Source organism: Taudactylus pleione, unplaced genomic scaffold, assembly GCF_031769625.1.
Source record: "Taudactylus pleione unplaced genomic scaffold, aTauple2 ptg000086l, whole genome shotgun sequence".
Lineage (NCBI taxonomy): Eukaryota > Metazoa > Chordata > Amphibia > Anura > Myobatrachidae > Taudactylus > Taudactylus pleione.
The window spans coordinates 26,288,842-26,303,842 of record NW_028284488.1 but is presented as its reverse complement, the minus strand read 5'-3'; the positions used below and the strand labels follow the sequence as shown (position 1 = coordinate 26,303,842).

At 37.2% G+C, this 15,001-nt stretch overlaps 1 protein-coding gene across 2 annotated transcripts in view; it reads right to left on the bottom strand.

Moving 5' to 3' along the window:
- Positions 1-15,001, bottom strand: part of SEMA3A (semaphorin 3A) — a 259,026-nt gene that overhangs the window by 45,459 nt on the left and 198,566 nt on the right. For both annotated transcript variants that reach the window (XM_088468796.1, XM_088468797.1), the window contains exons 8-11: positions 11,668-11,782; positions 9,668-9,737; positions 9,181-9,325; positions 4,936-5,155 (exon numbers count right to left, since the gene is read on the bottom strand). In XM_088468796.1, the coding sequence (XP_088324922.1) occupies positions 4,936-5,155; positions 9,181-9,325; positions 9,668-9,737; positions 11,668-11,782 (550 nt within the window). The remainder of the gene's footprint in view (positions 1-4,935; positions 5,156-9,180; positions 9,326-9,667; positions 9,738-11,667; positions 11,783-15,001) is intronic.

Below are 15,001 nucleotides of genomic sequence, written 5' to 3'. Positions count from 1 at the left end.
CTTTACTTATGACACAGGCGCACGCTTGGCACTACTTTGTTGATGCACGTGCGGCTACTGCGCACACAATTCACAAACACAGAAAATAATTTTTTTTTTGGTTTGGACTGGAGTGTACTTTCGGGGGTTACAGCACCCTTAACGGTCAAGCCAGCCGGCCCTTTACTTATGACACAGGCGCACGCTTGGCACTACTTTGTTGATGCACGTGCGGCTACTGCGCACACAATTCACAAACACAGAAAATATTTTTTTTTTTGGTTTGGACTGGAGTGTACTTTCGGGGGTTACAGCACCCTTAACGGTCAAGCCAGCCGGCCCTTTACTTATGACACAGGCGCACGCTTGGCACTACTTTGTTGATGCACGTGCGGCTACTGCGCACACAATTCACAAACACAGAAAATAATTTTTTTTTTGGTTTGGACTGGAGTGTACTTTCGGGGGTTACAGCACCCTTAACGGTCAAGCCAGCCGGCCCTTTACTTATGACACAGGCGCACGCTTGGCACTACTTTGTTGATGCACGTGCGGCTACTGCGCACACAATTCACAAACACAGAAAATATTTTTTTTTTAGGTTTGGACTGGAGTGTACTTTTGGGGGTTACAGCACCCTTTAACGGTCAAGCCAGCCGGCCCTTTACTTATGACACAGGCGCACGCTTGGCACTACTTTGTTGATGCACGTGCGGCTACTGCGCACACAATTCACAAACACAGAAAATAATTTTTTTTTGGGTTTGGACTGGAGTGTACTTTCGGGGGTTACAGCACCCTTAACGGTCAAGCCAGCCGGCCCTTTACTTATGACACAGGCGCACGCTTGGCACTACTTTGTTGATGCACGTGCGGCTACTGCGCACACAATTCACAAACACAGAAAATATATTATTTTTTTAGCACTTGGGGGGAGCACCCCTGATGGACAGAGCACCCCCTGGACAACACTGCAGCACTCCTTTAGGACTGGGACACTGCACAGGACTTTGGAGTGGACACAGCCCCTATGGAGAACTGACTGCACAACACAGTCCAGCCAGCCCCTATGGACTTTGAAGTAGTGGACACAGCCCCTATTAACAACAGCAGCACAGCACAACACAGCCAGCCCCTATGGACTTTGAAGTAGTGGACAACAGCAGCACTACACTACACTACACTACACAGCCCTAACTCCCACCCTCCCTCTTCACTGTCCACAGCCGAGTGAGAAAATGGCGCCGACGTGGGTACCTTATATAGGATCCAAAACCCGCGAGACTCGGAAGGCGGGATGATGACGTTTTGCCTCGATTTCAGATCCGAGTCAGGCGGGAAAAGTCGAGCCTGATTCGGATCGGACTCGGATCGGGGGGGCTCGGGGGGGTTCGGATTTCAGAAATCCGAACCCGCTCACCCCTAATATATATATATATATATATACACACACACACACATACACACAGCAAGAAACAAACATTTAGTGTGTAAAGAGTCTGTATTTTACCTTTAAAATAATGTACTTATAGAATAACAAATCACAAGTTATGTAAGCCTCTCAGCGTTCATAGGGACCTGTGTTTTTCCCGCTTTCTTGTGGCTCTGTGATCAAAGCTACTCAGGCATGCCAGCTAAACAGCTTGAACTTAGCCCAGCTTGCCAGGAGAATAGGACAGCTGAACATACCTGACAGTAACGTCTGGTGGACTACAGTGCCTTTGTACCAATAAACTCTTCAAGCTTCAAATTCATATCGTTCAACACAATTTTAAAATGTTTAAGTGATTAATAGCAATCTATCAACCTGCTCATATTGTAGTAAAACATTAGGGTGCCTTCCGCCCGTGGAATGGTATGGATTGACTATAGTGTTATGTAATAGCACATAGAATAACTTTTTTTTTTCAAGTACTGCATTTGATTTACATTCTGAGTAGAAATGTGTCAAGAACAAACCACAGTAATTAAAACTTTCAGCGCACATTAGCACACAAATGAAGATGTAGGCTGTGATAAGGTAAAGATGAAATTTGACAGCTAACCTCTGGGCACCTTAGTTTAAATAAATTGGCTCTCTGAAGAATACACAATATACATTTTGTAGCCTCTGCATCTGCAGAAACTTTAGAGGTCAAAGGTAACATAAGTTAATCACTATGGAGACTGTGACCAGGCCTCAGGTACCAAGGCTGCAGTGTATCTGAGTTACAGATCAAGTTTTAAAGAGTAGGATTTCAAATACTTTCACACAAATTAAAACATTTACTTCTTTTAAGATCAATAGGCTCCAGTTTGCAGCTCAGCTGAAGGATAAGAGGGCTATTAATTCACTTTAATGACAGATGCACTTCCACTATTTGAAATATTACCTCAAGTCATATATTTAGAGAATTGATCCACCGAGACATTGATTGCACTTTGTAAGTCACACTAGTCACAGGGTATATGGACCAATGCAAACATAGTTCTGTACCTTTTGTTACATTTTGCAAGGAATACATGGATCAGACATGGCAGAAAGTGATATATTTTATTTAATATCCTCACTTTACAAAGAGACTAAAATAACATCCCGCCGAGATCTATATCCTCTGGTTTGGCTGAGAGTCTCCAAAAGAAGCCTTAGACCACCAATTTAGATGTTTTGACTGCTAGCAGCATGTTTTTATGTTGGGAGTTAAGGATGTGACATTGATGGGGATTATGTAAGGAAGAGGAAAAGCACACTGGCATCCATGATCTATCCAGTATGGATTATTTCCTTCCCATCCCGAATAGATGAAGAGCAGCTGTCTCCTAACTCATACAACATGCTGGTGAAAACTGGTATTTAAAAATCAAGGGTCATTAATAATGAAACTTTAGAATTAATAATTAAGCAACGTTGGTGACAGTCAGAGTTGCAGTTTTCTTAGTTTTGCTATGACAACAATTAATAAATAATCCATTACCTCATGTAAAACACTGTTATATATAACCATGCAATATGGGAGATACTAAATGGTCACTTTGTTTAAATCAACAAGATTGTTTGTTCAGATGCAAGCTTTGGTCATCTTATTAACATTCACTTGTCATGTGCTAATTAACATTTCTGTCAAAAGGTGTCTGTCCAAAATGTATTAATGTTCTGCATATGCAATGAATGTGTGAATATGCTGCAGGCAACATAAAGGCTACAAACCTGTCTTGGTTTGCAACACTACTAGTAACCACTTAATTGGATTGTAGAGTTTGATATTTGCAACATGTACACTTATAGATGCAATTAAAAAACTGTTAAGCAGTCAAGTCTGCTGCATTAACTCAACTGGTTAACTCTATTCTAGTCTATGTTTCAGTGCAGTCATGAAGTTGTGTGGCAAATTTACGATAGTACAATAATCAAAAATAAGTATATTTAACAAGACATAGTATATCGAATGCACTCAAACAAATATACAAAAGGTACTTTTTACTTACAGCTTCAAATAGATTGGTTGATGCAACCAACACACACACACACACACACTGCAACTCCATGTACTTTTGCAATTGCTAGAATACAGTAAACTTGTTTAACAAAAACAAGATTGTGATGTCCATCACTATTATCAAGCTGAACTCTTCATAGCTTAAAATATATAGAAATGAGGTTTCTCTGAGTAAAATTTGCCTTTTAGAGTGTCATTTAAAAATGTAGTTTGTGCAAAGTAAAATATCAGCATATGCAGTGAAAAATTCAATAGCGTAAAATTGTTAAAAGCCAGCCTGGTTAGTGCTTATTTGGAAACACATTATATTAGTGAACTTTCCTAACCTGGGGCTCTGCCAGAATCTATGACAGCATTTACAGCAACCCTATTTCAAGGTTCACTAATACGCATGCAAGTATTGTGAAAGAGTTTCTGAAACAGCCAACACCTGCTTCTACCCACATCCATCACACTGTATCCGTCATGCATATTGCACTCTATCTTCTCAGGTAGCACATGTCTGCTGACATCACACTCTCCTACCTGCTGACTATCTATTCCAGGCCGTAGAGGAGAGAAGGTACATTGCAATGGGAGAGAAATTACTTAAGTACAATATAAAAAAAAGATGGAGGACATAACAAAGAAACAGGGTGATGGTAAAAAAAAAAAGTAGGTAGTGTCTAATAAAATCACCTCAGGCCACAATACTCTTAAAATTGGGTCTGATGGCAGCATATTGTCACTGGATCTGCCTATATGAACTGCAAAGACAACAGTATAAGCCTAATTTATTGTATTTCTTCTACAGTTAAATTCTACCCTAAAGCAATGTGCTATATGTTCATGGTATACACACTCACTATAACACTTTGTTAACTGGGTACTCGCAGCTGTGTTTTCTTGAACATATCTTTGCTAGTAACTATAAGTCAGAATCCATATGAATGACAGAGAATGTTTTATAGCTCCCAGAGAATCAGATTAGTAGAAAAGGAACTAATTGTAAGAGCTCGACACCATAACACCCATAGCAAAAATTATTTCACACTTTAATTCTCAATCCACAAATGCCCTCTTCCTGAACTAACTGTAAGACTTTCCCACAGATGTAACATGTTAGCAACTAAAGCTTCAGCCCGGTGTTCAGTTTTCTCGTGATTTATGTCAGGCATCAATTTGAACTGAGTCAGGAGATTTACAACACAGGAATCTGAAAACTGACCCCGAGTACCCAATTGCATTCTTTGATGGCGGCATTTAGCAATAATATCACACTCACAGAGTGAAACAGATCCTTTCTAACACACGTCTCTTTGCTGTGATATCACCCCAGTGCTAATATTTAAGCTATTCCTTTTATATATATATATATATATTTTTCACCAGTGAGTATGACTTTCCTGTTTAGTCTAAGGTCTAAACTTTCCAATGTTTATCATTACTAAAAGAGGTTTTATTTCTAAAATAAATGAATAAAGCAGGATTGAAGTTCTACCTGTTCCAATAAACATTACATCGTACTGGCCATCCTCTGCTTCCACACGATCAACTACTATCTGAGAAAACTGATAATCCACTTCCGTTTTAATTATGATTGGACGGTTGTTGATTGGAAAAACAGAGTTGTACATGGCTGGATGGCTCCTAGCAAACATGATGACTTCATCTGGCAGATCCTTTGTTGAATCAAAACCACCAAAAGTCTTGCTTGGGCACTAAAAAGACACAAGTGGACAAATACTCTAACATTTCGCTGTTTTGAGTACAGAAATGTCATTCATTAGGGCATATTTAGCAAAATGTTAATACATGTAGAAATGAGCTGTAAAGAGCATCTTATCAGAAATTAGCTTTCATCATCTAAACCATGCTAGAAAATTATACCTATAATCCAATTGGTTGCTTCACACCACATTTCTACACATTATATTATTTTATATCTTTATAATATGGGACTTATATTTTGAAAACCTATAATTATTTTAGCATTTATATATTTTGGACGTGATAAAAAAATGCAACAGGTTTGTCACAAGAACATAAATAAGAGCAACAGCCAGAGATGCATTTATTTCTAAAATGGCTCTTACTGTAGGTCTTTTCCCTCTTGTTTGTGTTTCAGATTGTGTGGTACTCTACCAAATGCCAAGAACAGTCTACGGAGGGGAATTCAATTGGCAGCAAAAAAGCCACTTTTTCAGGAAAAACAGCTTATCATGCATATTTATTCTGATCAGCAGCAGTTTTTGCGGGTGTGAATTCTCCAGAGCATAAAGTAGCGAAAGTTTTCACCACCTCCTGAGGTAAAAAATTTTTGGAAAATCTTTATTTCAAGGTTAAAATGTCAGGACTTGGTTCAGAACCACTAGGATACCCTCCTTAATGACTAAATAGGCAAAATATATATATTTTTTTATTAGCTTAATTTGGCCAATAGTGACATATTATTTTTGGGGTGAAAGTGCAAAATGCAGGAAAATGTGTTAATTGATGTGGGAATGCGACAGGTGTTTTTAAAATTGCAGGTGGGCGTTAGATGCATATTTTGAAGGTTTCTTAAAGTGTCTTTAAATGACACAAATATATACTTATAGGTATTTTTATGCACCCCCCAAATTATAAAACACATACAAATACCAAAAATTCTGGGTTCTTGAGCGGGTTCGGTTTTACTCGGATCTTTAAACGGCATTTTATTGGCTATCGCCTATCATGTGTTTTGGATAGCCAATATAATAAATCCGAATTTGCGGTAAAGTGGCGATAAGAACCGAGTAAATCCGAGTAAAACCGAACATGCTCACCCTTCTAACATTATTTAACTAATTTAGAAATACGCATATAACAGCCAATTGACACAATTTTAGGACATCAAATACTCTTATTAGGACCACTAATACACTTCTATATTGTTATCCAACATCACTGTCTTTTTTGGGGCATAGGCAGATTTTCCCATTTTCACCTATACTTATCATAATTAAAACCAGGAAGAATTTTCACGTGAATGCTGCTTTGCAACTTTTCCATTGAATTGCGCCAAAAATGGGTGCACACATACACTCCATAAGGGGAAATCTCACACGAAGGGTACAAAAACAGCATGCACAAATGTAATGCAATATTGCGGCTAGTTGAATTTCCCTCTATGTATCTACACAACATTTACCATAATGGGACCTTTGTTTGAACACAAATTATATTGTTTTTAATAGGACTATAATACTTATTGCTGTGAAAGCTCTCGGTTTTGAGATTTACTGAGTTGTATTTTTTTTTAACACATTTTAAGGCCTTTTTTTTATCAGGCATGATTTTACTGTGATATTACGGAAAAAGATTACATTAACAAGTGAGGCACATCTATTATACTTCCTATATTTGAAGACACAAATGACATCTACAAATCTGTATCAGCTTCCATCAATTAGTTTCACTCCATAGTTTACTAGTTAGCCTACAATGAAAAGCTCAGTGGGGACAAGATATTAGCAGTGAAGTGGCAGGAAGAATTACATAAGTCACAAAGATAAAATTGTGTGTATAATACCACCATTGTGTTCATTTATTGCGTTCATACCAATTTACAGAAGATAGCAGATTAATGTGTCTTAGTGGTGAGTATTTGGTTTCTAGTTAAATACAGACAGGATACTTTCCCATTGAAATCACATTTCAGTTTTATACTGAACACATGCACAAATCAGCTTAATGTATACAGTAAATTAGTGGAAGCTTGAAAGCACATTTTGTATCCCAGAATCCATGAAAGAAATATATAAAGTGTGGACTCCATAATAAATTACAGAAGGGAGGAGAAAAAAATCAATCATCTTTGTTTTAACCTTGATTGAGTGTGATTAATATTTAAATAGCAATGGTATAAAAATCAATATGGTCACAAAACAATCTGGCATTGCTATCTTTTGAATAGATACCAAAGTTCAAATTTTTTTTCTGAGCTGATCTAATATCACATGCAAAATGAAACCTTTTCCAGAAAACCGCTATAAGCATCAAACCGAAACCTTTGTTTTATATTTCATTATATATACGCATTTGAATTTGGACCTGGCAACTTCATGTATTGCCCACTGTAAACATTATTAAGTTAAGCAAATGCATTATATAGGATAAATTTACTAAAGGTCCATTTTAATCTATTAAAAATCTATCTAAATTGATCAACATCACTTAAAAATCAATATCAGAATATCATCTTTTAGTAAATGTGTGATTTAGCCCCTGAAATATATTGATGTTGATTGATTTAGACTTTTACCCCTGTTTGTACTACAAGTGCACCTATTCTTCAACCTGCACCTAGACGTGCAGGTTTGTGGGTGCACTTGAGAAAATGTGCCTTGGTGGAAATCATGAAATGTAACTTATAGAGGGGTATTCAATATGAAAGGTTAACTTCCCTGGCGAAGTTAACGTTTCATATCAGAGTTTTTTCTGCGTAAAGGTATGGTGCGCGCTCCCGCTTATCCCCGTATTCAAAATAAAATTAACGAAAACGGGAAACTCAGAAGTTGGATTTGCATAAAGTTACGAATTTTTCCTTAAAATAATTGTAAGACCCCCCTAAAGTTGTAAAAACATGGGGGAACACTATGGGTACCCCCATTTTAGCCTTTAATTGAAAGTCGGGGATTTAAATAGCCGCAGCAGGTGTTTTTTTTCCGACATTGAAGAAGTGATGCAGAAGGGCACTTAGTTTATTTTTTTCATTTTTTTAAGAGGTCCCATCAAATTTGGGGTACATGAAAATGGGTACTAGCATATTTTGGTGTCCCTAAAGTAATTTTTTTTAAATTCTGCATTTGTGCACCTGCCGCTATAATTCTATTCTAGAAAACATCCGCCGCATACTTGCAGAATAGCCCTGAACCTATTTCCCTATTGTTTAACAATTTTTTCACATTTTTTTTTGCACCCCAATTTTTAAATTCATTTTTTGGGGTGTCCCTATTTTTTTTTAAAACTTTTTTTGACACAGTTCTTTTTTAAATGTTAATCTCAGGGGTGCAGGCTATTTTTTTTAAGCCTGCACCCCTAAACCCCAATTCTGCACATTTTTTCGACACCTATTCAATGGTGAAAAGTTATCATCATTTTTTATCAAAGACTTTTCAAAACTGCGATAAGTCTTTGAAATTTAATACGGTGTAAAACTAAAACCAGTGATATTAACGCAAAAAAGTTAAAAAGTGCGATATTGACGCAAAAAACGATGTTATCGCACCCATATTGAATACCCTTATTAAAGTCTAATCTGCTAAACAATTTAAGATCACTCCCTTTAATTAATTTAAAAGTTTCACTTTCTCGGTTTACCTTCAAATAGTTCTGAAGGGAGTCATAAAAGTGTTGGAAGATCAGGGCTGTCTTTTTATGTGTCTCTTTTTTGCATTTTAAGGTTTTTCTTACATTGATTGAAGTGCACATAGAAATGCGCTTTGTCATAAAAGTAAAACTGTAATGTGCAATATGGGTTTCACTAAAAGTATGAGAGGTGATCTTTGCCACTTTATACATGGTGGACAAATAAAAGTCCCTTTGTATGGAGGAAAAGAAAGAAAATTCCCCTACAACACAACTACTTTACCCTCTGTCACATTTAAATAACATCACCGTGCAAAACAAAATCGTAAATGATAGCTGTAAGACATGGAACTATATATAACTTTGCCTTCAGGAATACAGTTTATTTTACATTTAACATGATGCTACTTACAGTTCCTGGTCTGGGATAAGGTACTCGTCCTTGATATGGCACCCACTGGTAATTAGGACCATCTCTGTGAGCATATGGACCTAAGAACACTCTTCGTACGTCAGACAAGCTGTACATACATACAGCGGAACCTTTGAATACATTACTATAAAGAAAAGCATTAATGATCTGGTTAATGTCTTTAAGAGGATAGTGTAAACAAAACACCACCATACACTGGCCATTTGCAATCCTCAGACATTTTACCATTATACAGACTGTGAAAAATATATTTGATTAACTACAGCTTTCTACATGTGAATCATTTGCAATTTTTTTTAGTGCGGCAACACTTTTGTAGATAACACTGTTAAACTTTAAACAGTTATGCTGTATGCTGTACAACAGAGCAACAGGAGACTATTGGGTTGCTAGATGCAATAGAAATTGATAGACATATCATCATAACAAATAATGCAGGTTCAATAAAGGAAGAACACATTAGTACCTTGAAGTTGTAAACACTGCATATACAACTGGATTCTTAGGATCTTTGGAATTCATTAAATAAACATCCTCTGTAATAGAAGAGATACACAGAAATTATTATAAATAAATATACAAAATAGCATTAATTTAAAATAATAAATGTCTACATATTAGAGTATTATGAAATTGAATCTCTCTTTAGGAAACCTACCTTTAGGTGTACAGTTGTGACATATATTACTGCAAATCCTACATTATCTAAATGTCCATCTGTATCCACTCCAGTAATTATACGTTTTGATCGCAGTCATTCTCATATTAGCCTCAGAGGATTACTTTCACTTTATTGTTCCATAACTGAGTCCAGTAACACACCACAGCATACTGTATGTTAATTAGCAAAAGTAATCAGTATCACATGGTGTTGGTACTGCTATTGTTGAGAGAACATGACATAAGTATAGATAACAAATCAACATCCCCATTGGCAAATTCCTAACAAAAATCTGGGATACTTGCTTGTCTTTATGGAACAAAAATTGTGAAAAAACAAACCATCAAGGGCCATATTCATTATGTTAATTATCAGGGTCTGGACAGACCCTGATAATATTCTATCTCGTGCCGAGCACTGGAGCAATTCATCATTGCTCTGGTGTGGAGACAGTTGATCTGAAAATTAGCTGTATCCCAGAATGCGTCACTGCTACTTCTGTAGCAGTGAAACTTAGCACTGCCAAGTCTGACTCGGAAGTTTTAGTGTGCTTGCATGAACTAGAGCACATGCAGGAACACAAAGCCCAAGAATCCGGCAGAAGGAACCGGACAAAAGGATCCGTCTCCGCAACCCGGGACTCCTTCCCATAGGGAAGGAGCTTGACTGTGGGTGCAAATGCCATATGAAACTGCAGAATGCTCCCATAGTGGACAAATATATTGTATTTTTGGAGCTTAATGACTTTAGGTCCCCATACTAGTGCATGGGAACAGTGGGCCACATCAGAAGTGAAAGGCAAGCAGGAGATATCTGTGATGATGCTCTTGTAGAAATTAAGTGATGATGAATAGACCACCAAATGTGTAGTTGTTTATTATTATTTCAGTATAATGTCACAGTGTAAAGGTGCGTATCCACTAGCAGACTTTGAAATGATTGAACGATTATGACATTGTAATCGTACAGTCGTTTCACAGTCTGTGCTGTGTCTACACTGAACGATCAGTTGTTCAGTGTAGGCACCCTCCCTCATCCCCGAACATGGGCAATCTGTCATAATCGGCAGATTGACCAGCATGTTCGGGCGATGATAGATGTCAAAAACGACCAGCGGGACCATGCATTGCTGATCGTTTTTTACATTAAGCTGCCCGATTAACAAGCGTTTGAATGATAATGATGTTGTTCTCGTTCAATCGCTCTGTGTAATTGGGTAGTGGATACCCGCCTTAACTGTGCCAGAAAATAATGTAGGATCCTTATCTCTAGTGGCATGCTTGGAGAAGGAAACATTATCACTTTTCCAGAAAGGACTGTCAGTGATGGACTCATCTTTCAGCATATAGTAGATCTCCTTATGCACTTCCTAAGTTTCAATGACCCAGTGGGATGACCAAACTTGAGCAGTCACCCCTTAATTAGTGTGCATATAGACAGCCCATGTAGTAACATCTTTCTGGAGCTTCATTGGCAGTGAAGCAACTGGAATAAATAATCACCACAGAAAAAATGGGTTTCATGAAGTAACAGGGCATGGGGGCATAGGAAGATTCCTGTGTTAAGTGATGCTCTCTTTAGGAATGCCAGTCTCCTTTATAGGTCAATGAGTACGAGTGAGTGCATGGACTACCGCTAGCTTTAGGGTTCTCAGGAAAAAGTGCAAATTATGTAATATTTTAAAGTACATACATGTATAATATTTAGGTACGCTTAGCACAACTTGCATACAATATGTGATAAAATGGGATTCCTTTTTTTAATATTTCAATCAGCCTTTATGAAAAGTTCTTACATATACTTACGTAATTCATCGAAATGTGTATCAATTCCATTAGGACCAGGCACAGAACAAATTAAACGAGCCTTTAGGAAAGTTGTCCATTTGTTAACCAGACTTCTGTGTCCACCAAAGTCATTCTGCCAAGAATTGCATACAGTAAAATTGTGACAAACTGCTATCAGATTACTTATGCTTTATTAAAGTAATTCTGTCAAGTACTAAACTAGCAACAATTACCATAAATCTAGATGTTACATTTGTTTTCTATTCATATTTCACAGCGATCGCTTTTTGCACTTTGTAAGACACTATTCTGAAATATAACCTTTTCTACAAGAAATGCATACAGCATGCTCGCTGAGTTATAGCATGCTACAGCAATGTAAGTGTATCTGATATAAATTATGTTGCTGTGCAATATGTTAGTGTGTTTAGTCTCTCGGGGAAAAAACATGATTTCGTTCTACATTTGGAAAATATTTTCAATGTGTTACTCATATGGATTTGTGGTTTTTGTCATCACAGCTCACACTCTTGAGGAGCTCTTGATGAATAACATATTCAAATGCCATTGGGCATAAATATACATATGTAGTTTACCCTAAAACACTTTGAACATCTGGTGTACGATCCCTTATTAAAAAATAATAATATGTCTTTTTATGAGGAAAGTGCAAAAAGAAAGGACTGCAATCTTTTGCCAAATAGTTGTTTCTCTTTGAATAATAAAAAGTAAATGTCTTTAGCGAGCAAAAACACAAAGTGTTGAGCATATTTTGTTTTTCTACTGATGCAGGAGAACATTCATCTTGTGACCTCTATGGAACAAGTACAAGAGAAATCACTGCAGGGTATACACAATTACATTCTGATAAGAGACAAATGGGGATGCCAGGGGCAGGGCCATTTAGAGCAATCATGTAGATATAACCGTGATAAAAATAGCAGCTGATTACAGAATATATCACATCTTAAACATATTTTTTTCTTCTATTTCTTAATATAAGAAGCTGTTTACATGCACACATTATTTACATATACACACTTGTTTGTAGAATTAATTTGGAAACATAACATGCATATTTTGCATATACAGTAGTTGAAGTGATACCCTTTTTGGCTAGTGAAACTCTGAAAATATATGCAGATTTTGCCAAGGTAATATGTTGTATCAATGCACACTAGTAACTTTCACAACTGTGTATGAATACTGTATGTTAGATGAGCAAAGAACTACAGATGAGGAGCATAACCATGGGATCGACATATTCTTCTGTGGATTACAGATTTCCCGTCACTGTATAACCCTATTGTTGGACATAGCAACACAGTAGCTTTCAGTGACATAAAACTGATATTACAGAGATGCAAAAGCTCTGAAGTACAAGCATCTGGATGGGTAAACCAAATACATGCTTATGGTCTCAGAGCTTGTAAGTGCTTCTCTATTTACTTCCTAATCTTCCTAACAGCATTCATTGGACATAACCTCTTCCTACATTGACATGGCAGTGTTCATGGGGATTACCCCACCTGTTGAAGGTGAGAGAGCCATTTGAAATCATTAACTGGTGGCACAGTGGTTAGCATTAATTCCTCACAGTGCTTGGATCATGGGTTCAACCAGGGCCCTTTCTTTGTGGCATTTGCTGAGGTGCCAGAGGGAGGGGGTACAGATTATTTTGGCCAGGCCTCTGTAGGGGCCAGAGAGTACAGGGGAGACATAACCATGCCCCCTGCGATACTGCAATCAGGGTCCCGTATGCCCACTCTGGCATTTTCCGGCGGTGTGCACCATAGTAATGTATAAAACACACTGCACTGAATAATTTAATGTGACCCTGTGTGCAGTAAAATTTGAATCTGTATACAAAGTGCTACAGTGCATTGGTTGCCGTTTTTTTCCACGTCAAGTTCCGTTGTGTTTCATCTGCTACTTTGTAAATATTTAAAACTAATTCCTGTGCGGTGAAAGCCACAGCCCAATGTCTCTGATATAGAATGAGTAGTGTTTTGTTGCGCCTGCAGTGCGAATAAGGTGCAAACTTAAAGAGAAAATCACTATGCTACATGGTGTATTGAGGCAGAGGGGTATATTTATTAAAGTGCTATTTTTTAGAAGTGGAGATGTTGCCCATAGCAACCAAATTCTAGCTATTATCTTCTAGAAGGTGCTAGATAAAATGTTAAGTAGAATCTGATTGGTTGCTATAAGCAATAACTCCACTTCTAAAAACCTGCACTTTAGTAAATCTACCCCTTGATGTATGAGGACACATCTGTTGCTGCTCAGAAGATTGCCAACTTTATGCAGACAGGTCAAATAGAACCAACTAAGCCTGTGACATATACTGTAGGTATCAGCTTAATTTGCAATTGTCTGTAGGTGACATGTCCACATTACGGCAATAGCAAAAGTGAATATGGGAAGGCTTGAAAATATCTGGGCCCTGCCACCATTTGGGAGACTGTGGCATTCATGCATTTTTACTTGACTGTCACACACATGAATTGTTTTTTGTTGAGCTGGGAAGAGAGTTAGTACAGAAAATATTCTATTTATTTAATATATATTTTATATTTGCCAGAGCCATTAGTTTAACACAGAGGTAAAAAAAAATGCTTTGGGAGACTAGGCTAAATATATTTATAGCAAAGGGAGGAAAGCACTAAGTAGAGATTAAAAGCTGAGAGAGGATAATGTTTCTAAGAAGTAGTTTATGGCAGCTAAGTATTGCACCATGTTAGCCACTGATAAAGCAAGCAGAACAGAGTTTCACTAGCCAAAAAGGGCATCACTTCAACTTTTTGTGCACGGCAGAAGTAAATAAAATAAAATGCAAGTATCTAGACAAATTACGTATAAATACATTATACATTACAAAAGGTTCTTATTCTATTAAAAATAACAATGAAATCTGCCAAAATACATTCTCATTCATTTTCATAAAATGTTTGTTTTGTGGCTGTAAATGGAAATAATACAGTAATGTGACATTTTTTACGATCCTTTAAGAAAATAAACATAAATGTAACCATATGTTTTTGTAAGCATTGGCTATAATGTATGCGCTGGGATTAAATATTGTTACAAAATTTTAATTCATGGTGACAACTTTAACATAACATATTACAATACACAGAGGTGCACATTGGGGTCATGGATTACAGCAACACAAGCAAATCATGCTACATCTTCTTTAATGGAACTAGTGGTAGTTGACCAATATGCAACAACTCAGGCCTGAATTAATGTCCGCATGGGCTTTGGGTTGAAAATAATCTAAAGCCTATACAGACATGTGAAGGTGGTATGACCAGTGCCAGTTGGATCTGTCCACCCCCTACACTACCAG